General features: G+C 35.4%; 4 protein-coding genes across 5 annotated transcripts; all 4 read right to left on the bottom strand.

Annotated features, from left to right (window-relative positions):
* Window positions 1-11,572: 11,572 nt before the first annotated feature.
* On the bottom strand, window positions 11,573-13,464 carry LOC126372618 (uncharacterized). The gene has a single exon (XM_050018443.1). It carries the CDS (start codon window positions 13,396-13,398, stop codon window positions 11,611-11,613), a length of 1,788 nt encoding a protein of 595 aa, XP_049874400.1. The 5' UTR covers window positions 13,399-13,464; the 3' UTR covers window positions 11,573-11,610.
* Window positions 13,465-14,048: 584 nt separating this feature from the next.
* Window positions 14,049-15,678, bottom strand: LOC126372687 (cilia- and flagella-associated protein 100-like). Its single transcript, XM_050018536.1, has 2 exons — window positions 14,836-15,678; window positions 14,049-14,465 (listed from the first exon to the last, which is right to left on the bottom strand). Exons 1-2 carry the CDS (start codon window positions 15,676-15,678, stop codon window positions 14,049-14,051), a joined length of 1,260 nt encoding a protein of 419 aa, XP_049874493.1.
* A 160-nt stretch (window positions 15,679-15,838) lies between these two features.
* On the bottom strand, window positions 15,839-19,975 carry LOC126372621 (uncharacterized). 2 transcript variants are annotated; one of them, XM_050018446.1, is made up of 6 exons: window positions 19,844-19,975; window positions 18,727-18,894; window positions 18,092-18,316; window positions 17,414-17,569; window positions 16,555-16,708; window positions 15,839-16,146 (listed from the first exon to the last, which is right to left on the bottom strand). In XM_050018446.1, exons 1-6 carry the CDS (start codon window positions 19,922-19,924, stop codon window positions 15,980-15,982), a joined length of 951 nt encoding a protein of 316 aa, XP_049874403.1. In that variant the 5' UTR covers window positions 19,925-19,975; the 3' UTR covers window positions 15,839-15,979. The 2 variants fall into 2 exon arrangements, with proteins under 2 accessions (XP_049874403.1, XP_049874404.1); XM_050018447.1 differs by having other exon boundaries at window positions 19,840-19,866.
* Window positions 19,976-20,345: 370 nt separating this feature from the next.
* On the bottom strand, window positions 20,346-22,914 carry LOC126372711 (ATP-dependent RNA helicase p62-like). Its single transcript, XM_050018560.1, has 5 exons — window positions 22,579-22,914; window positions 21,556-22,479; window positions 21,223-21,455; window positions 20,797-20,975; window positions 20,346-20,573 (listed from the first exon to the last, which is right to left on the bottom strand). Exons 1-5 carry the CDS (start codon window positions 22,632-22,634, stop codon window positions 20,415-20,417), a joined length of 1,551 nt encoding a protein of 516 aa, XP_049874517.1. The 5' UTR covers window positions 22,635-22,914; the 3' UTR covers window positions 20,346-20,414.
* Between the last annotated feature and the right edge of the window lie 1,541 nt (window positions 22,915-24,455).

The raw sequence follows: 24,455 nt of genomic DNA, 5'->3' as shown, positions 1-24,455 counted from the left end.
TTGTCTTTTATTTCGTTTTTGTACAACAATTCTTTCAGGTATAAATTAAACATACGCATAAAATATAATATTAGTTTAATTAAATAGAATTTGATGATTAATTTACCTGTAGAGTTCGTAACGTGACATGTTACTCCGTGGACAAAATAAAATTATAATTTAAGCTCTTTGTTCGTCTTCGTTCGAGACTTGACAAAGTCTGTAGATTTGATTAAGACATTCGTCTTTGCATTTTAAAAGATATAGGTGCGGATTTTCACCTTCAGTCCAATCAGTAAAGAGTCGCAAATATTCTTCTTCAAATTCTGTTATTGTTTTTTCTTTAGTGATGGAAGACTTGGCTGGTATATTCTTCGGTTTAATTATTTTATTTTTAATAACAGGTCGTGAGACCTGCGGGTACGTCGTACGTTTAGTATCTCGCTTGGGTGAAGGCTTAAATGCTGACAGCAATGCACGCTCCATTCTTGAAAAAAGACGCAGTTCTCTAGCAGCCTCTAAACTTTTCTTTTCTTTAAGTTTTTCTTGCTTCATATACGTCGCCAAAGCCAGTTGAACCTTTCTGCCAGATAGTCCATCCAGTTTAAAGGTATAATCCATGAAAGCGTCCTCTAAAAATTTCGCCATGGTTATTATATCTATTTGCATTGGTTTCTTTTTAAAAACGTTTTTATAGCAAAATTGTAAATGTACATACCATTTTAACACTTCAGTCGAGCTGACAAGTTTATAAAAGTGATCGGTTAATATTTTAAAAAACTTTGATTGCAAATGATTGCTACTTTCATAGAAATATTTTATTTCGGACTCAAAACCTCTTATGCTATGTGCGACCATAGCGGTATCGTGTGATATCATTTCTTTTAAGGTTTTAATTTTATTTTTTAATAACTTGACTTCCTCGGACAGTTTCAATACTTGGGTGAAGTGGTAGTGTTGCTGCGTCTGTATCCCTTGAAATAAACTCATCAATTCAGAAGGATGACTGAAATATAAAGCTGGTTTAGTTAATTGGGATGAACATTCTTTTTGCATTTTTTCAAACATTACCGTGAAGCTATTTTCGTTATCATGATTGCTAAAATCAAATCCTTTGGCTTCTATCTCAACAGAGAGAGCAAACGCCTTATTTTTTCCACGCCATATAGGAGGGGACAAATAATAAAGAAACCTGCCGTATTTCTGTTGCGTTGTATACGCATAATCCAACCCAATAAGCCAAGCAGTCATTGTAAATATTTTCGATCCTAAAGTTTGTAATTCAAATCTTTTCGCATCTACCAGGTTTCTTAAATGTTCCCATTTTTCTAGACAAAGTATTGATTTCTTATAATCATTTAAAAGAAATTTATCTAACTTCTTGGATTGATTCAGCAACATTAATACGGTCCTATTAAATGCTTTTTGTTCCATCCTATGATTAACGTCAATGTTAAAAATGGTGTCTTGCTTGAATCCAATTTCAATATTCCTCCTCATACTGTATGAATATAGAAATGAAAGAGTTTTAAAATGAGGTCCGGGTCGTGTCAGACGTCGCCCACTAATACAACATTTATAGAGCTGTTCATCGACATCAGTGGTGCAGTCGACGCCATCAGGTTGGTATTCCACGTGCAGACGTCTCTTCAGGTCGTTGCTTCTGATTTTGTATTCATTTTGATAACTGATAAGTCTCTGATGTTTGTGCCGCAAAGTTTTCATCTGTTTTGAATATTGTCGAAATGATAGAAGCAGCTCGTCTTTTCCCGTATTTCTAACAAGTAAATGTATATCATAACGCTGATTATATTTTCTTAAAGACGCTTCGGATGGCTTCTTGAAGCCTTTCTCCTGTTTCTGTACGCGATTATAAGGTTTAAATTTACTTATTTTTATTTCTTTTAGGGGTCTCTTTTTCATTCTCGGTATATATACCGCTGTACATTGAATGTCTGATTGACTTTCATCAATTTCATCAAATTCCATTGTTTAAAATAAAGCTACAATAATAATTATATCAAAAATAAAATGTAATAAGTATAAACAAAACCAATAGGTAAGTATAATCAAAACAGTACCATCTAGATTAGACATTTATATTTTTTCACTGCGTTTTAGCTGTAGATGCTAAAAAGGCTAAAATATAGCTTAAAGCATTCTTAGGCAAGCGAAAATATTATCGGCAGGTATTCGCGGTGAGATTAAGAAACTGACAAGAAAAAAAAATGTTGTTCATAAACACTCCGCTGTTGCTCTGCGTAGCAAACTAAAAAGTATAAGTAGGTATAATGCATAATAATTTATCGAATTTATTTAATCAGCTAAGTACTTACTTGCAATACTAGTTCTAAATCCAAAAACTTATCAGACATGACTCGCATTTTATTATGCATGCCAGCTCCTTACATGTAAGATAGAGCTACTTTTAGTTTGTTTAAAAAGGCATACCGGTAGCTGGCATGCAAGTAGATTGCACTACATTTGATTTTCGGGCATATTGTTTACAAGGTTGCAAACAGTTTCAAATGTATCCACAGTTTGTCACGTGACGGTACCTGGCACACAAGCTACTGCTCCGTTTTACTTACATGTGTATTCCCGTCATACTTATGCCAAATGGTGGACAAGAGTACCCCTCTACTACTTTGTTCTTTTTTACGTTTGTAAGTACATAAATTCTTGTTAAATTATGACAAGGGAAACCATTCAACGAATATAGTATTTTATGCAACAGTTGTATAAGAAGGGTCAAAAAATGCGAGTGGCGTGAGTTGCGATGTGAGCCTTGGCGAACATCGCAATAAGAGACGCCACGAGCATTTTTTGACCTAGTTATACAACGTTGCATACAATACTTTTTCTACGACGACGTAATTTTAAATGAAACAAAAATTATACAAAGAAAAATTTTATTTATAAAAATGAAGATGTAAATTTTGAATGGTATGGGAAAATGGCGGCAAATGTATACTTTTTTTTATAGTATATCTATGGCACCAAACAAAGTAAAGGTGCCAGTTTCCAGGTCAAAAAAAAAAACAACAACAATGCTTTTTTGGCGACATTATAGTACAGTTACACTTTGTAAACAATGCTTTTATAGGCCATAGAGCGTACACTTTTTCAAAGAGTTTAATTATGTATGTACTTATATTAGACTTTTTGGTTATTTAAATGCCAGATTAAAGTAGAGGAGTAGAAAAAATATTTTATAAGTATTAACTAAAGTAATGAAACTACTGTTACAACATTAAATATCCCAAAAAAGTCACAAAGACTTAGTCACAACTTAAAAATATTTCTAAATATATAAGTAGGTTTAAAAACTAAGTCTAAATTATTATCAGATTTGATTGCTTCCTAGGAGATATAGACCTGGATCTTCGCCCTCAGTCCAGTCTGTAAAAAGTCGTAAGTATTCCATTTCGGACTCCGTAATTGACTTCTTTCTTACTATGAACTTGGATTGCGCAAACTTATTTTTTTTGTTAATAACAGTTTCTTTAACGGGTGGTAAATATGCATTTTTTTCACCGGGCCAAGGCTTAAATGCTAAATTCAATTCATGTTCTAATCTTTCAAAAAGTCGTAGTTCTTTAGCAGCGTCTCTGCTTCTCTTTTCTTTTAGTTTTTCTTCCTTAACACACGCAATCACAGCTTGTTTAACATTCTGCCCGCTAAGGCCTTCCAGTTTAAAAGTATAATCCATATAAGTATCCTCTAGCATTTTTGCCAAACCAAATATATCCATGTTAATCGGTTTCTCATTACAAATCTTCTCATAACAAAATTCCAAATGTAAATTCAATTTTAACACTTCAGCGGTACCAACGGTCTTATAAAACCAACCATATAATATTTTTAAAAACTTATCTTTCAACTGATTGCTCCTTTCTGTACAATATTTTATTTTAGACTCCAGGCATTTTATAGTATTTGCGACCAAAGTGCTCTCATATGCAATCAAGTCTTTTAAAGTTGTTACTGCTTTAATTATTGATTTGGTGTAATGCGATACTCGCAAGACATGGGACAAGTGGTAATGCTGTTGCATTTCTACCATTTCAAATACACGTATCAAATCAGAAGAATGTACGAAATATAAAACTGGTTTAGCAAGAGATGTGCATTCCATTTTCAACTTTTCAAACAATATTGAGAAATTATCTCCGTCATCACGAACATCGTAATCAAAGCCTTTGGCTTCTATCTCAACCGAGAGCGCAAACTCCCTATTCTGCCCACGCCATATAGGTGGGGATAAATAATAAAGAAATCTACCATATTTCTGTTGCATATTACACATGTAATCTAATCCAACAAGTTTAGAAGTTATTGTGAATATTTGAGCCGCCAAATTCTGACGTTCAATGTCCTTTTCAGTCACCTGGTACTTTAATTGATCCCATTTAGCTAATAATGCTATAGATTTCTGATAGTCCTCTAAAATAAATTCATCAAGGTTTTTGGCCTGTTCTACGCATCTTAGTACACTTAAATCGTATCGTTCTTGTTCTCTTTTATGATCATTGTTTATGTTTAATATTGAGTCTTTCCTATAGCCAATTTCTACGTTCTTGCACAGAGTATAATTATATATAAATGAAAGACTTTTGAAATTTAGTCTAGCATGGCTTACAAGACGACCATTAACGATATTATAGAAATGTTCGTCTACATCCGTGAAGCAGTCGATGACATCAGGCTGGTATTCCACGTGCAGACGTCTCTTCAACTCGGTGCTTCTGATTTTGTACTCATTTTGATAACTGATAAGTTTCTGATGTTTGTGCCGCAAAGTTCTCATTTGTTTTAAATATTGTTTTAATGACAGGAGCAAACAATCTTTTCTGTAATTTTTTGCCGCCAAAGGTTTCTCACCAGGCAGGCAGTATTTTCTTAAAGACGTTTCAGATGGGTTTTTAAAGCTCTTCACTGACTTACATTTATATTTATAAAGAGATGGTTTGCCCGTATAGGATTTTGACAATTTTCTTCTTATTTTCTTGGAGGGATTTGGTTCCGTTGCTTTAGCTACAATACAAGAACGACTCTCGTCACAATCCATTGTTGCAAATAAAAACTATATATATAGTAAAGTAAAAATATCGTATAAAAATTATTGAATGACACTCATAGGCCATCTAGTTTTTGTCAGGCCATCATAGGCCATCTAGTTTTTGTCATGTTTGTATCAGGTAACAAAAATCAAATTGTACTATTCGTTTTTAATTTAATTCCTACTCATACGAATCGTAAATCACCCATCATAGACTTATAAGTTTTCTTCTGATGAGTGTTGTGTAGTAACTGTGGTACTGCTCACCCTGATAATACGGGCGTGAATTTTATATTTTATCTTTATTTTATATCTTAAATTCCCTACAGATGTGCTACTGTAACTGCAAATATATTGTACCTGAATTTATACACAATAAATATCTTATCTACTACTAGTTGGCTTGGCTACTCTTTTCTCCTAATTGTTTGAATGGTCCAAATTCACTATTGCACCCTACGATCCAATGGTGACGTTATGATGTATCAAGGCTGTTGCCGGTCGTTTAACCGGGGTCCGCTAGTACTTATAGGTACTTTGTTCAAAAGATTAGTCTCAGGTACTTATTTAACAATAATTTATTTTATCATATTATCACCATACAAAAGGATTTGTATTTAATATAATGTTAAATCATAATACTATTTAAGCATAATTTTAATCTCAATACAATGTTCAAATGTTTTTGAAAGATAGGGAGCGTACGGATTGCCCAGACTTAGATTTGACCTGCTTGTTGACAGGCGGATCGAACACTGGCTTCACGTGCGTGTAATAATCGTTTAAAAATGGTACTGGATCCGCCCCTTCAGTCCAGTCAGTAAACAGCACAAGGGCGTCATGTTCCTCCGGAGTAATTTTACACAGTTTACGTCTTATACGTTCACCACTCAATACTTTAAGCTTTTTCTTTTCAGCACGTTCAAGGGCTTTCAGAGTTTTTTTATCAACAAACTTTTTCAGTTCAGGTCGCTTAAACTTTGCAGGTGGTAAAAACGATTTTTTAACTGCAACCGTCATTTCTCGGAATGACTTTAACTCTCTCTGTGCTATATATGCGTTCTGCATCATCTTCAAATCATGTGCAAAATTCTCGTTACGAGCTTCGTTTACGACATGGAAATCTAATGAATCCAGATTCCGATTATACTTTTCGTACTCTACTTCCAAGATTCTCATAGGTTCATATAGAGTTTCATAGCCTTCGTCCAATTTTCCAAACATATGCTCATAAACGTACTGCACACAAATTTTTAATTTTAATATTTCTTCACTTGCGACATAAGAAAAAAAAGTGTCTTGTAGTATACGAAAAAATTTTTCTTCCAAAAATTGCTCATTGTAAGCTTCTCTGTTAATAGCGCTTTTAAAATGTTCGATGTTGAATAGGAAATATTCCATTTCTTGTTGAGCTGTTTTTCTTAGGTGTTTCTTTCTTTCACATATCATACGAAAAGGAATATCTGTTTTCGAAAGTTGTATCAAATATTCTCTACTTTGCAATTCCATCATACGAAATAAGTTTTTCATTTCTTCTGGCTGTTTAAAATACATATAAGGAGTGCATGGGTGTCGCAGTTCATTTTTCGCCAATTCGATTATTCTGTCGATGTCCAAAAAGTCTACTAAATCATTGTCTGTTACGAATTCGCCAGAATCAAACTGTAGGGACTGAATTCTATCTTTTAAACTCTCGTCATACAATTGTCTCCAAAATAGGGGAGCAACAAACATAAGATATTGTCTGTAAATCTTGTAAACATTTCTAATGGAATCAAGTTTAAAAATATTATTATTCATCATTGTCATAGAAGAAGTATACACGAGTAATATCGAATTCATGTTCTTTACAGATTCGACAATTTTTTCAGACATTGCTACTTTAGCTTGCGCTAGTTTATAGTCTTCCGTTAGAACTCTTTGAAAGTTGTGAATATGGAGTTTCAATTTTTTTACAATGTCGTCATATTCATTTTCTTCCTCTACTTTGGTTTTTTCTATACCAAGTACCAAATCTCGACGGTAACCTATCTGCTGTCGAATCATAGCATAATTTCTGATGTTTGTTATATAGACTTTGATATCGTCTTTAAACTTCAAAGCACGGCCTTCAACAGCTCTATAAAATTCGGGGTGTATTTCCACGACGGCCCTAACATCGTCTGGCGGTTCCTGTATGTAAAGTCTCTTAGAAATATCTCTAGTCGCAGCAAATCTAACGTTATCCTTTAATTGCACAGGAATCTTTCGTCTAGTTTTATGGAGCATTTTTTCATTTTTATCGTTATGCCGTATGTATGATAACAGTTTGTCTGACCGGGGCATACGGAAGTAGTGAGACTGTTTGTGTTGCTCCTTTTCGACGGCATGTTTTCGAGTGGTGAAATAATATTGGGAGTTTGGGACGTTTCGCCGTCTAAAAATTAAGTCTAATGTTTTTAATGGCATCATGTTCCTTTTTAGTTTTAAATAAGTATCACATTGTTTAGACACAGGGTCTTCTTCCATTATTTCCTTTTTTAAATACATGATTAGTTAAAGTAAATCATTAATATCAAACGGTAAAATATAATAATATAAAATTATAGCAAAAATTATATTAAATTACACCTCAAAAACTCAAAAACATGTAGTATTCAAAATAAATATTTTAAGAAGTTCTATCAAAATCAAATCAAATGTCGTTATGACAAACTCAAAAAGAGATGAGAAAAAAGAAACAAAAAACTCGATTTAATAGCGGTTGTATACCCTCGAGCGAATGCTCTTTTAAAGTCTCCGGGAACGAAGAAAAGCTTGTTCCCTGGATTTTCTGTTCAGAGGGTTCTAAGCTTATTCCCGATAGGCCTGTGTTCCTGATAGGCCTGTGAGCGAGGATTTAAACGAGAGTTACTATTTAGGGTGCGTTTCCACAGAAGCTGAACAGCGCGGAGCTGAGCAGACACTTATAAAAATTTACCAATCACATTGCTCAAAATACACATCTCATCTCCGCTCCGATTCAGTGGAAACAGTGTTAGCGGAGTTGAGAAGATTTATATTAAAATGTATGGTGCGTGGGGATAAGCGTAGCACAGCGGTATCGAGCTTAGTAGAGCTGTGCGGGGTGAAGCGGGGCTGTGCGGTGTAGAGCGGATCTGTGCGGTGTGGACAACTCAGCCCTACGCCACTCATCTCTGCGCAGCTTTAGTGGAAACACCTACCTATTTACACGGTTCACGAGCTCCACTTCTGTGAAAACGCACCCTTAGACTTCCGCACTCGGCACGTCTAGCCGGGTGTGGACAACCGCCATAAAGAGGCAGTGTCAATAGAGGTTTATATTCATCTTTTGAACCAGTTCTATGGTGGTTCCATACCAGTGTTAGGTGTCGCATTACACCTAAACTAACTATATCTAAATAAAGTCGAGTCATTAAAGCATTAAAATGTTAATGCTTTGAAAAACGTAACAACGTGTTTGGAAGTTGCACATCAGACGACAGCTATGTGGCCACCACAAATAATAATTCACGACATACGCTATGTCTATTGGTATGGTTGGTATTAATATTTATTAAAATTAAAAAATAAGTAAATTAAAAGTTTTTATTTATTCTACAAAACAAAATAACCTACTGCGTTAATCTATTAAAATAACATTAACCGTTCAAAACTATTCAAACAAAAACGGGGTTAAGTTTGATTTAGTAACCATTGTAAATGTAGGTTTTACGTAAGTGTCAATATCTTGCAAATAAGGAGCAGGATTCGTTCCGTCGCACCAATCTGTAAATAGATATAAATCTTCACGCTCCTCTGGGGTTACTTTATACTTTCTACGTCGGAATGGTGCGTTGCTAGCAAACTTTGCCTTTCGTTTTTCAGCAGCTCTGGCATTCTTATTGAGGAATTTCCCAACTACAGGACGTGTGAAATGAGCCGGTGGCAGGAAAGCTTTATTCATAGCATTTGTCATCTCTCTAAACTCCCTTAACACTCTCTGAGCACTGTGTGCTTCGTGCATCATCTTCAAATCCTGTGCAAAGCATTCACTTCGAGCTTCATTTACGACCTTGAAATCCAAACCATCTAACTTCAAATTATATTCCTCGTACATAACTTCTAAAATCTTCATAGGATCACGAAGACTCTCATGGCCTTCGTCGCTTTGGCCAAGTATTCTTTCATAGACATATTCTACGCAAATTTTCATTTTTAATGCATCACGACTAGCTACGGTATCGAAAAAAGCTCCATTCAGTATTCTTAAAAACTTTTCTTGAAGATAAATCTCATTATACATTTCTCTTTCTAGTTCTCTGCTTACACTATCAATATTATATTGCGACATATCTAACTCTTGTTTAGTTGACAACTTCAATCTTTTTATACGTGATTGCAACATTCTATAAGGAACATCGGACTTCATAAGTTGAATTAAGTATTCTCTACTTTGCAGTTCCATGGTACGATACAAGTACAACATTTCGCTTGGGTGTGTGAAGTACATATGCGCATAATAAGGTTTTAATAATTCAATCTTTCCTGCCTCTACAATCTTATCTATATCTAAAGTATCAACTAAATCATCGTTTTGATCGGTAATAAACGATTCACTAACGTCTTTAAAGGCTTCTTCATGCTGTTCTCTCCAGTAAAGAGGAGCAGCAAATAATAAGTAAGTCCGATAAGTCTTTAATACCTTTCTTATAGAATCCAATTTAAATATAACGTTGTTTAGAATTGTAAACTGAGTAACGATGATTAGAATCTCTGCTTTTAAAGCTTGAAGATCCTCATTAACCTTTTCAGCCATAGCAACCTTTGCACAAGCGTCTTTATAATCCAAAGTTAGAAAAGTCGAAAAATTTCTGATGTGTTGTCTTAGTTTGTCAAATACAACATCATACTCGTTTGATTCCTCTTTCATAGACTGGTCTATTTTTAGAATCCGATCGTAACGATAACCTATTTGCTGCCGAAGCATCGCATAATTCCGTATGTTGGTTATATACGACTTTATATCGTCGTGGAAACGTAATGGGCGGCCTTCTATAACTCTATAAAATTCGGGGTGTATCTCCACAACGGCTCTCACATCGTCTATTGGTTCTTCTACGTAAAGTCTGCTGGATATATCTCTAGTCGCAGCAAATCGGCTGTTATCTTTTAATCGTACTGGAAGTTTAAATAAACCTCTATGTAACATTTTGACTTTTTTGTCGTTATGCCGTATGTATGATAACAGTTTATCGGATCGGGGCATACAGAAGTATCGAACCTGTCGGTTTTTCGGATGCTTTTTTTCCACGGCATGTTTTCGATTGGTGAAATAATATTGTGAGTTTTCAACGTTTCGCCGTCTAAAAATCAGGTCTAATGTTTTTAATGGCATCATGTTCTTTTTTAGTTTCAAATAAGTAGAACATTGTTTAGAGACGATGTCCTCCACCATTATTTCCTTTTTAGGATACATGCTTGTTTCCAATAAATCAATTATATCTAATTGAATTAATTATAAAATATAGCTATATCAAATTAATTGCAACTCGAAAAACTCAAAAACATATGTAATAAAAATAAATTACTTAAGAAATTATATCACGAAGGTAAATGTCGTTAAGACATATGAGAGAGTATTTCACTTAAAAAATCCCCAATGTACATTTATTTTGAAAACAAAGACAAAATCAGACCAGTAACTTCAGCCAGTAACTTTTACGAGACATTCGAAACAAGTACTTTCAGAAAAAGTCTACTTACAGCAATATCTGAAAGTACCGCCAGTATAAACCATAGAGCACACGAACTTCTGGGGGGAGCGAGAAGGTCCATCTTGCTAAGGGTATAAACCTCAAGTATAAACTGATTTAGAAGACGTCTTTGACTCAGGCGATAGGGGTTCTTCAAGTAGAAAGAAAATTTAGATCAATACGTGTCTCTTTGTTTAAAAAAGCCCCTTAAATGTTTGCAAAATATTAGCGCTTAGTAACAGCATATACCAACGTATGGCACGGTTAAATTTAAAATTAGTAGGTATTATAATAATTACTAAAATACTAGGTCCATAAGTGTTATATAGAACTCACCACAGATAGTCTTATAAAAAAGGGTTTAATTTCAGGTCATTAAAAACGTATTATGTGCCTAGTATATATCTATTTAACGGATATTAATTATCATAGAGCAGCACGGATTTAACGTTGAACAGAAGCGGATCGGAAAGCATAGCCAAGTCGATGTGTAGAATCCAATGCTATGTACCATTCGAAACTTCGAATTAAATGAACAACTTCATCAAGCACGATGCGTAACTGTGAGACTTTTCTCGATTTGCGCGGCCAGTAGCGAAAACTGAACATTTGCAACTTGGGTAGGACCCCAAGACTGAACGAACGTGCTGCAATGATAAAATATGGTTTGAAGTTCATCTGCTGTAATGACGCACACTATTACAAAACTAATACAGACATAGACACAATTTTGATATCGAAAATAAAAATACATATTAGACAAAAATCTTTATTTAAACTAAGCACATAACAAAAACTAGATATTAAACTAAAAAATAATGTAACCATACAAAACTACTCAAAGATTAACCGAGATGCTGTTGACTTAGTAACCATTGCAAATGTAGGTTTTATGTAAGTTTCAATATCTTTCAAAAAAGGCGCAGGATTCATTGCATCACACCATTCCGTAAATAGATATAAATCTTCACGCTGTTCTTCAGTTACTTTATACTTCTTATGTCTGACTCGGTCGCCACTTGCAAACCTTGCCTTTCTTTTTTCAGCTGCAGCAGCAACAGATTTGGCTTTTTTATTGAGAAATTTTCCAATTACGGGACGTGTGAAGTGAGCTGGTGGCAAGAAAGCTTTATTCATAGCATTTGTCATCTCTCTAAACTCCCTTAACACTCTCTGGGCGTGATATGCATCGCGCATCATCTTTAAATCCTGTGCAAAGAAATCACTGCGGGCTTCATTAACAATCTTGAAATCCAAACCGTCAAGCTTTAAATTATATTCTTCATACATTACTTCTAAAATCCTCATGGGGTCACGTAGACACTCATGTCCTTCGTCGCTTTTGCCAAGTATTCGTTCATAGACATATTCTACACAAATCTTCAATTTTAATACGTCTGGACTAGCTATAGTGTCGTAAAATGTTCCATTCAGTATTCTCAAAAACTTTTCTTGAAGATAGATCTCATTATATAACTCTCTCTCTATTTCTTTACTAACACTGTCAATATAATATTGCGATAAATCTAACTCCTGTTTCGTTGATAACTTTAATCTTTTAATTCGTGATTGCAACATTCTATGAGGAATATCAGACTTCGAAAGCTGAATTAAGTATTCTCTGCTTTGCAGTTCCATGGTACGAAATAAGTACAACATCTCGTTTGGTTGTTTAAAATACATGTGTGGTAAATAAGGTTTTGTCAATTCTATCCTTGCTGTTTCCACTATTTTATCTATATCTAAAGTATCAACTAAATCATTTTCAGTAATAAATTCTTCACTACGTATCAATAACATGCTACTGTCAAATCTTTTATATGACTCATCAAACTCTTGTCTCCAATAAAGAGGAGCAGCAAATAATAAATAAGTTCGGTAACCTTTTAACACATTTCTAATTGAATCCAGTTTAAATATAATATTGTTTATTATGGTAATCTGCGTAATATAGCTAAGAATCTCTGAACTTTTTTCCAGAAGGTCCTCATAGATTTTTTCAGCCATCGAAACCTTTGCACAAGCATCCTTGTAGTCTTCAGTTAGATATTTTTGAAAATTCTTTATATGTTGTTTCAAATTTTCCAATATTTCGTCATATAAATTTGACTCTTCTATCATGGTCTGGTCTATTTTTAAAATAAGGTCACGTCGGTAACCTATTTGCTGCCGATACATTGCAAAATTCCGTATGTTGAATAAATATGACTTTATATCATCGTGAAAACGTAAGGGACGTCCTTCTATGACTGTATAAAATTCAGGGTGTATTTCAACAACTGCCCTTACATCATCTGGGACTGGTTGTATGAAAAGTCTTTTAGATATATCTCTCGTTGCTGCAATCTTTAGATTATCTTTTAAATGAAGTGGTTGTTTTATACGCTGTCTAGAAAGAGCTTTTTCTTTCCGATCACTGTACTTTATATATGACAATAAATTTTGTGATCGTGGTATGCGAAATGGTGTAATCTTTTTTTGGCCCGGCTTATCTTCCGTAAACGCATGTTTGCGGTTAGTAAAGTAAAACTGTGTATTTTTAAGGTGGCGGCGCCTAAATATAATGTCCAAAGTTTTTAAAGGAACCATTGGCTTCCGTGGTTTGTGCAAGCAGTTCTTCATTTTTTCTTCGTGTTCAAGAACAATTACTTAAGTAGCAAAGTAAAAATAATCCTACAAAAATTTAACTGAAACTATTTAAGGGATACACGTACATATATACTTCTGCAACAATATGTTTTTAACAACAATTACTTAGCAAAATAAAATATTCCTACAAAATCTGAAACTAGCTGTTTGAGAGATTACGAAACAGATTGAAAATTAGAAATGAACTGTCACAGGACAATGTCAGACATACAGGTTTTAAAAACAAACTTCTCTATGTTGTGTGCCTGCACGTGCCTGCGCCATACGATAGACTAGACTGTGATGATAGTGACCTTTTCAAAATCCGTGTCAGTACTTATCATCAAGAGGTCCGTGTTATCACTATGACTTATCACACCTAGTGATTTAAGTATATTTTCTTTACTTATCACTTTCATCATCCATCCATGGTGGAACCTCACAGCCTGTATGTATGTATACCTAATGTTGCTGGAATTATCTCATTGTGGAGGATATTTGTTACTTTGTGTATAAATACATAGAGGCAAATAGAGATCCTTATTAGAGGTCATAAAAACGTACTCTGTAGAGGTACAAGGTTCAGTATATTATATGAGTTTGCATACTGCATCATACTCACCTATATAGCGGTAGTGGTTTGTTTAATAATCACTTTTTTTTCTTCTAGATGGTTCGTAAGAAGATTTCAGTCGTCTATTTAATTTATTGACATCTTCAAGCAATTTATGGGCTGCTTTGGCTTGTTTTATCTGTAGATCACCTTCCTCGTAAATCTCTTTTTCAATTTGTTTTACCATATCTAAGTCAAACACTGACAAACCCAGCATCAGATTATTGTACTCGCCTTCGAGAGCCAGAGTCATCTCCAAAGTCCCTAATTTGGTATCGTTCGGGGTAATCAACAGTTCATATGCATATTCTACGTAGTTTAAAAGCTCCAGAGCCAATTGGGACGATACTATATATTTAATTTTTTCACCCAAAATCCTGAAGAATACTTCTTTCACTTCGGCTTCGCGATCTTCATTCCAAGTTATAATTTCCTCAATCTCTTGTATCTAAAAATGGTAAACACTTAATTAATAGAACTTACCTAACGATATTATGACCATCAGAAATAAAATTAAAAATAAATAAAAATTCTTCTTAAAACTTATGTTTGTGTAAATAAAAAATCCATACAGCAACACGGAAGAAAGTCGTTCCCCTCTGCGAACCTATATGTCCCCGGGACAGGTAGTTCTATATAAAAACTAGTTGCAGTCGGCATGCGCACTAAATTGAATACATTTCTTTAGTGTAAACTGACAAAATATTATTCTTTACACTTTATTAGACTTTATTTAAATATTGAAGTCGATTTTTTTGCTTAGATAATACTTACCTATTATTTTTACTTAAAATGTGACTTCAACAGTTTAAACTTACCTTCTTTTGAATTTGTTCTAACTCTTGATATAAAAGAGTTTTTAGAGCATCCTTCGTTTTCAAAAACTTATTTTTCTCAGAATTTAGTTCTTCAGTTACTAACAAATAGTTTAGGTTTTGTTTTTCAAGCAAATCGAAAATGGTGAGTAACTGATTAGGAGTTTCAAAATACAATCTGGGAACAGCCAGTTCGCTTAGTCGTTCTTTTACAAAGTTCACATCAACTTTAGAGAAAATGTCACTCTCCTTTGTAATTATCTCTGTGTGCTTTGTATCCAATTTAACATTGTTACTTTCCTGCCATAAAATAGGCGCAGCTTTATGGAGAAAATTCTCGAAAGACAATAAAATCAACAGCGTTTCGTCAATATACTGCAACTTTGACTTAATAGAAGCCAGCTCGTAACTTATTTTCTTATGTTCTTCTATCTCATTTGCCAGATTTTTCGCAAAATTGTCAGACTTTTTCATTATAATTATAGTTTTGTCGTTGTCATAAGCAAGGAATTTATCGAAGCTGTGCTGACATTCTTCGAAGTGTTTGTAAGCTGTTTCGTATACATTTCTTTCAGTTTCTATTTCTCTTTCAATCCTTATAATCTCATCAACGAGATAACCATGAAGAGTCCTTTTCAAAGCCAGATCTTTAATATCCTGTTTGTACTTTGAGATAGACTTATTCTGTCTGATAGGTCGACCTTGAATCAGCGAATAGAAGTCAGGATCGATTTCTAGGATGGTCCTTACATCGTCATCTGGTACTGGTTCGATCGGTGGAAGTTTCACACCTGGGACTACTTTTTTCGTTTCTTTTTTCACTGTTTTTTTTACTGCACTCTCCATGTTACACAATACGATGTAACTCACTTATGTCGCTCTTGGAAATATATCACTATCTCTACAACAACTTGTGTTGTTTGATCAATAAGTGTTGTCCTGAGTGCTGAACAACTACAGATTACCACAGATAACGTAAGCTCATCGAAAGGTAATAAAACTAAAATTACGATAATAATGATATTTTATTAAGGTAGGTATATAGACTTAATTATAACATACAAATGAATTAAGAGTTACAAAACTGACTAGAATTGTCTAGATTATGAAGAAGGACAGACTGTACGTGTCTACTTGATGACTGACTCTAGTCACTGGAAGAGCTACCTTTGTCCTGCCCCTCTCCTTCTTTCTCTTCATCTGCCTCTTGAATCTCCCACGGCATCACGGGCAGGGGCTCCACGAACGAATCGTCGATCTTTAACTTGTACAAGTGACGTGGCGTGAACGCCGTTGGAAGCGGCCAGACTTGCTCTGTAGGTAATAAATATTATTTCATTTTAATAACATTTTCAAAAACATTGAGAGCGAACAAAAACTTGAAACGGGTTTAGCTGCTTGTCTTTCCGGCCATTTAAACATGGACTGGTGATTTGGCCGAATACCGAATATTCGGCACTGCTGTCGGCCGAAGCGCCGAATATTCGGCCGCCGAATGTTCATATATCTGTTATCCATGAGGTAATACATAGGCAAATTTTTACAGCGCCATATTTTTTTTTGGGAAACTTGGCCCGGAATGTGCCTCATTGTCATCACAAGTAAATGTAGGTGCTAAGTAATCGTAAATTATAATGACGGTACTTGATAAATAAGGATGTATGTAAGTAGGTGTTATTTGTGTGTATGGTAGAGGTGCATTATTTAAAAAAAATGACTTACCGAAGTAGAATACGTAGTCATCGACTCGACGATGAAATGATGAGACCTCGTGCAGTTCTATAGTGAATGGTGACTGCAGCAGGAAGTCCAATAAAGCCACTTCCGGAAGCGCCTCCATATGAGGGTCGTTCGCGCTCAGGCCCTCGAAAGACAGCTAGTAAGTAAAGAAATAAAATCAGAATTAGATGAAACTAAAAAATAAATTATTTGTATATAAATATGACTATATGATTCATGATCTTATTTTAATTTTTAAAAAATATTTTAGATTCTATACTTTTGCGAAGGAAAATTCCACTTGAAATTAATACAGAATCATGATCTGAATCATTTCTTAATGCTTTCGTTACGATGTCGTATATCTAGGTATTAATAAATATATATATATAAAACTAAGTATAAATAAATATCTATAAAACTTAAACAGAAATTATCTTCTAAATAAAAACAGTCATAAATCTTCGTAACAAACATAAGCGTTAAAAATAGAACGTACTTACCTACCTATAGATACATTTTGAAAAAAATAAGTCTCGTAAGAAACAAAATAATTAAGAACACTTAAATTAAAATGCAAATTAAAAAATGTTCGTCCTAAACTTATGATGATACAGAGTCAGTTACATGCCTGATCCTTAGTTATAGGAACATTATTGTTACCCGATGCTGAATCAATAAATCTAGAGGACTACAAGCCACATTGAAGCAATTCAACTAAACAAGCAATATTGCAATTAGACATTTCTGTACCTACTTAAATAAAATTAAGTGCGTAATGCCAACAAATGTCAGCAATATTGCTTTTTAGATAAATTGCTCCAATGTGGCCTTTTTAATTAATCCATACATCTGTGCTTACATTCTCGATCTCGGTGGAAAGTTTTATCAATTTGGCAATCTTGTCGAGGCAAACCCGCAGTTGCTCCATGTGCTCCGACACTGGTCCGTAGAGGTCCAACTTGCCAACCAGAGAAGCGGGGCGAGCGTAATGGGCGCGCCAGTCGCTGAACTTTAGCTGGAAACAGATACCATAGACAGATAGATATATATTGAGCACAATGGCATAGAATAAGGAATAATACTACGTACAAGTAGAACGGCAACTCTCTGCTTCCCACCAACGGCTGATAGTTATAGAACGGCAACTCCCCACCAGCGACTGAGCTAGGTTTACCTCACCCCCCTACCCCCCTCGCTCTTAGTTTAGTCTTCAATTGTATGGGTGTTAGACGTCACACCACAGATACGCGTGTACGAAAACGTGTCTGTAAAACGACTCTGTCTGTGTGTTTCGTATGAAATGTCCGGGGGGGGGGGGGGCTTTTACAATAGACACAAGATACAGAAATATGGACAACAGATACAGAAAGGCAGGTCTTGATTTCGAACCCGTGACTTTACGCAAATCTACTCAGCCTGTGTCCACCCACTGCTGGGTATAGGCCTCCTCTCTTTCACGCCATCCTTCAAACACACCAACCACCTAAACATAAATACCTAAACTAAAAAGTTAAAAACAAAATTGTATATTTAATACCTTGGTTATTGAATGATAAACCATAAGTAACTTGAGTCTGCGGAACATCACCCTCTCTTCCTTCGGAGCTTGTTCTTCATCCTTGAGGATGGTCAGTCCCTCAGCCGCAGCCGCCGCTGCCGCTGCGGCTTCCTCCTCTTCATCTACCTTATTCATCTTTTCTATCCAATGCTTTTCGATGTTGTAAAGGAACCTCAACTGCCTAAAGACGCTATCTTCTGAACCCTGTACCAGACATATCGTATACACACCATAATCGTTGTATCGTGTCGAATACTAATTACTTAACACATAACAACAACATAACATAAGCTCACGGCTACATCCCATTCGGGCTAATCAGAGGTAAAGTCATTCGGGCTAATCAGAGGTAGATACATCCATCGCAAGATAAACTAAGTACCTACCCACAACTTCCTGTTAGACCAACTTACTTAAATTATGTTTATTACCCATTGATCCACAGTTTCATCCCACTGTTAGATATAGGCTTCCTCTATTTTATACTTCTCTTTCCGGTTCTGCGCTAACCATAAAATTCGCGCCACGCGCAGCGTGGTTGCCGTGCAGAGCTGCTTATGGATTGACTACCCTAGTATTCTCTTTTAGCAATAAATAAATGTAAGTATACATACCTCGATAGCATGGACAAAGTAGCTATCATACACCAACAGTACTCCATTCACAGGTATGTCACAATATCCAGAGTTCACATAATTCACAGATTTACCAATTTTCTCTGTAACTAGATTCTTGGTAACAGTATGTTCGCCAGTATAAATCATACGAATTGCATAGGTTTTCTGAAATCATTTTTAACACTACAGAAGACTAATACTACAGAATAATAAATAGGCCACCAACGTAGTCTGGCGATGACTACCTACCTAGCTCACTACTTAGAGCAAGAGAGACAGGCTTAAGAGAGAGAAAATCAACCAAGACTGGTTCACCCTGGCCGAAAACTAACTTCATTGGATTAGCTTCACATACCGGGTGCCCCTAAACATTTTTTTTTAAGGCGCTGAGGGGTGCCCCTTTGAGTTATCGCACCACCTGAATATTTTACTAAGGCCGCCACTGGCCAGCGGCAGGGCCACAAACCACCAGTAAACAGCTTACAGCCGCTCTTGATATTGAAGTCCTACGATGGATAGGCTATACCAATCTTTTTCTTTGACTTGACTTATTGTAGATTTGCCGCAAATGGCATTAACTACTTGGCCGAACATATGGGGAGCGCTGAGGGTTCTCGCCCGGTATGTATAGCCAGTTAAGGGTGAGCGGGTAGGTGGGTTATTTTCACCCATCATTAGGTAATCCATGATACCCCTATTCGGAAAACGCGTAACTTAAATGTTAGTGTCACGCACAGGCTTGGTGATGCTGTTTATGTATTACTTATTATATTATTTCGAAACTTGCTTTCTTTAGCTACTTGTTCTAAGGGCGCTTTGAGTGTCGCGCGGATTTTCCCTCAACTTTTTTTACATTGTATTTTAATTGTAAAGCGTGATGTACGCACGCGAGATGCAGGACGGCAGGTCCTACATAGAAACCTTTGTCGCCTGCCGGAACGGAGATCTCAACCAGACACAACGTAAATACCAATGTATCTACTATTTCGGCAAATGAGACGTAAAATTTTGTACTTGCGGGCCCATACCACGTGCGTGAACGAATCCGCATGACAATAAAACCACCGTAAGTAAGTAATGGAATAGGTAAAGGACACTTTTATTACATACTTACATATCCCACTCTCTGAAAATTTTCATTTACAACTTCTAATACACTTCGCGTATCTAGCTCGGGCAACTTTAAATTCGCCATGTTTCTTATGGTTATTATAATAACTCTTTCATTATTACTTATTACAGCATAATTTTATAAAATATGGCCCTCAGGTATCATCTACCTACAATGTCAATAATGACAACAAATCAGTAGTAGGTAACTGTAACTATAGTAACGTACTATACCTGAATGGTTACTATAGCAACATGTTCTACAGCGTTCCTTGCATTGATAAATACAATGCATAGAGCGAAACGGATCTCCGCAGTATAATATGTTACTTTTGAAATCATCCCGAGAAATCGCGATGATTTCAAGGGACATGGCGGTGTAATAATAGGCTCTATTACACTTAAAAAAGCCTATACCTGACAAGTTCATACATATTTTATGTAACTAGTTACTATGGGTATACCTACTCTATGTATGTCTTAGCAATTAAAAATAAAAACAACAATGAATCTACAACATGAAGTATATTCAAAATAAAGTTTGGGTAGTATTATCTACGTTTGTATTACAATATTTAATATCTAAACTTTGTATTTTGTCTCGGAGCGCGGAATTTGTTCCATCTCTTGTTTGAGTTCCAACTATTTTGTCTTTGCTTATATTTTTCCTGCTGTTCATATGCTTTCACACTATTGTATCTCCGGGCCATGTCCTCTAAATCTTGGGGAACCTCCTGAAAAAGATAATAATTGTTATGATATAACTATATGTTATGATAGGCTTTATTTCTTCTTCAATTATGGTACCTCCAAGAGATGTTACAAAAGACACAAAGAATCTGTTTCAAGTTCTTGACCAACAGTTGTTTTTGTATTTATTTAAATAAGTATGAGCAGGGTAAATATGTACATATACACTTTTTGCTTTACTGTGTTGCTCGTATAACTATAATTTACCTGATTAGCTTCTTTCAATACGGCAATTATATTCTTTGCCTGTCGTTCGTCTTCGCTAGTCAATAATGTATGTGAGACTCCTTTGTTATCTTGTCGACCAGTTCGTCCAATTCTATGGATGTAGTCCTCGGAGGTATTAGGGAAATCATAGTTTATCACGTGTGTGACACCATCGACATCTGAAATAACCAAACAAAAGAAAAAGAAATTAAATTGCTGAATTATTAACAGATAGAAGATCTTTAATCAATAACTGACTAAGCAGAAGTGATTGATGTCAAAAACCAACATATTTTTTAAATGGAACATTACAAAAGTACTTCTAAAACTTGAAAAGTTTAGAGTTTTGCTTTATACCACAGAAACTGTAAGTAAAGGACCATGTCAATGAGACTGAAACTAAAGACAAAAAAATGTATTACTTACCTAATCCTCTAGCAGCAACATCTGTGGCTACCAGAATATTTGTGGAGCCACTTCTAAATTTCTGGATTATTGTGTCTCTCTGTGCTTGAGTCTTATCACCATGTATACCAACAGCTGGCCATCCATTTCTTCTAAGCATTAATGTAAGTTTATCCACAAACTTCTTTGTATTTGCAAAAACTAGAATTTTTCCAAAACCTTCACCTGATATATTGTGCATGATGGATTTAAACCTGGAAAATATTACAAAGTTATTTTTTAAATGACAACCATAAGAATGAAATCTTAACAACAGTCATAAACAGAGACAAAAGATAATGAATAAAAACTTACTTCTCTAGTTTATTGTAATCATCACAGAAGTGGAACAGTTGTTCAATGTTACGATTTGCTGACAACTCCGTGGATCCAACATTGACTTGTACAAAATCTCCTAAGTAATCTTTGGCCAAATGTTGTACTTCTTTAGGCCATGTTGCAGAGAACATCAAAATCTGTCTTTCAAGAGGCACCCCTTCTAATGCCTGTCTGATTTGTGGTTCAAATCCCATATCTAGCATCCTGTCTGCTTCATCCAAGACTACATAAGTACATCTACTTAATGACACGGTTTTACTGACAATAAAATCATTTAACCTTCCTGGTGTGGCAATAAGTATATCAACTCCAGGCTGTAAATCAGCCATCTGGCTATTCCTGCTGACTCCACCATATATACAGACACAGCGTATGTTCAACAATTTTTCTAAATCCTTAGCTACAACTTCAATTTGTCTAGCCAGCTCTCTGGTTGGTGCAAGGACTAGCACTCTCGGGCCTCTACCCTTCCTTCCTTGCGTCTCTTTGATATGAACTGCAGCTGGTAACAGGAAAGCAAGTGTTTTTCCAGTACCTGTTTGAGCAACACCAACAAAATTCTGTCCGCTTAAAGCAATAGGCCATCCCTGTGCTTGTATCACTGTAGGCTTGATAATTTGCTGTTTTTTTAAGTAGTTTTTTATATAATCTGGAAATCCGCTACTATCAATTTCAGTGTATGGACTTGGTATCTCATCCCCAATAACAGTGACATTGTGTTCATTGCGATAGCTATCATCTTCCTTTTGTGCTGCTGGTTTTACAGAATAGAATCTCTGACTACAAACTGTTCTTATATGTCTGGGTATTGTACTAGATCCAGAAAAATGTAACCCAACATTTTTAAATGAATTAATCAGGGATGTATCTCTTGTATACTGATACACATTTTGATATAACCTAGAAACAAAAACATACAAATATTATGAATTATTATAACACTCGACAATATTACTGTAACGTGGATTTCACAGTACAATAATTGTTATATAAACTTACACTTTCGTTAACTCCTTCCGTCTTAAGAGTTTCACTATGGGATTCAAAGACATCATTTTAAAGTAAGTAAGATTTAGAAAGCTATAATGCTAAAGTTCAAGTCAACCATAAAATGTTCTAATTTGTTAGGTTATAATGAAGTTATCTTTATTAGTCCAAAATCTATCTTGCAAGCCGTAGGACTGTTTTAACCGGTATTTAATATTTTCGTTTCACAAGTCGACTTCTCACTTAATAAATCACATATGTGTAAAATTAGAAAAAAAAAATACAATACAGCGTGCATAAGCTTCGTTCTTCGCAGGTCAATCGTATCGTAGGTACTTATGTCAAAAATTTTTTTTTTGTTTTGGTTTTCCCCGAAGGGTAAGGGAACTATGCCCATACAGCCATGTCTGACGTATTTTTTTTCTTGATGATTAATGAAATGATGAAAGGTGATGATGATGAAACCTAAGCCCCCACCCTCGGAGTAGACTCCTACTCCGAACCCCAAACGAATTAACTCAAAAGTCCGCATAAACTTTTGAGTTATGAAGCGGCTTCCCGGCACGAAGCGAAAATAGGCAGATACACTTTGTTTATTGAATACTCCAATATAATAACACTCGCGAATGTCTTCCGACTAACTTAATGCGATCATTAACCACAAAACACCACTTCGTATTAATTATTTAGATTACTCAATGAAGAAAGCAACTGTCCCGTTCCCGTTTCCCGCCGAAAAGCCTGTCAAAAAATATATTTTTTTTTTTTTGTTTTTGTTTTCCCCGAAGGGTAAGGCAAAGGGAACTATGCCCATACAGCCATGTCTGACGTATTTTTTTTCTTGATGATTAATGAAATGATGAAAGGTGATGATGATGAAACCTAAGCTCCCACCCTCGGAGTAGACTCCTACTCCGAACCCCAAACGAATTAACTCAAAAGTCCGCATAAACTTTTGAGTTATGAAGCGGCTTCCTGACACGAAGCGAAAATAGGCAGATACACTTTGTTTATTGAATACTCCAATATAATAACACTCGCGAATGTCTTCCGACTAACTTAATGCGATCATTAACCACAAAACACCACTTCGTATTAATTATTTAGATTATTCAACGAAGAAAGCAACTGTCCCGTTCCCGTTTCCCGCCAAAAAGCCCCTGTCAAAAAATATTTTGACAAAACAGCGATGACTTTTTCTTTTTTTTTTGCTTCTTTCCTGGGCTGGGAGCGAATACAATCCTGAGATACAAAGATAAAACACAAACGTCTCTTTGTAGAACACGTTCACGAGCAAATGCGACTGAGGGGTTCCGATTTACCATAAGTTTCATCATTATATTTATCTGACTCCGCGTACAACAGTAGCTGTAAGTCGTCTATGATGATTACTTGTGGCTATATGGTTTTGGTGACCGTCAGGATGTCGCCTGTCACTACCCTAATTTTACATCGAAGTAATTATTAATTGCATGTTGGTTCCTGTATTATTAAAAGTTAGTGCTCAGTTGGCACCGATCGTTAGACAGTTAGTACCCTTGATTTAAAGAAAATAATCTACATTTGCCGTACCGATGCTCCCATCTTCGCCTCTGCAACCGTTGAGGTCTTCACCCGTATCCCAAGGCAAGGGTTCTGCGTAATCTGCGTTACACCCCGTAGGTCTGTGATGATGTACCAGTTAAATATAAAGATAACTTTAAAAATAAATTTTATTAGGTGGCGCCTGCTGATAGAATATCGCTTGTGTTCAATTTCGGAATTGCTCATTTAATTCTGTAGGCGTTACGACATGGAAATAGTAAATCCATAATAACTGAGCTCCAAAACTACGTATATGAAGGTACCAGTTAGTACCTACCAACTATTGGTTGTAAATAACTTTATAA

The sequence above is a fragment of the Pectinophora gossypiella genome, chromosome 14 (genome assembly GCF_024362695.1).
Source record: "Pectinophora gossypiella chromosome 14, ilPecGoss1.1, whole genome shotgun sequence".
NCBI lineage: Eukaryota > Metazoa > Arthropoda > Insecta > Lepidoptera > Gelechiidae > Pectinophora > Pectinophora gossypiella.
The sequence above is the reverse complement of the archived record's forward strand: the minus strand, read 5'-3'. Positions and strand labels throughout refer to the sequence as shown.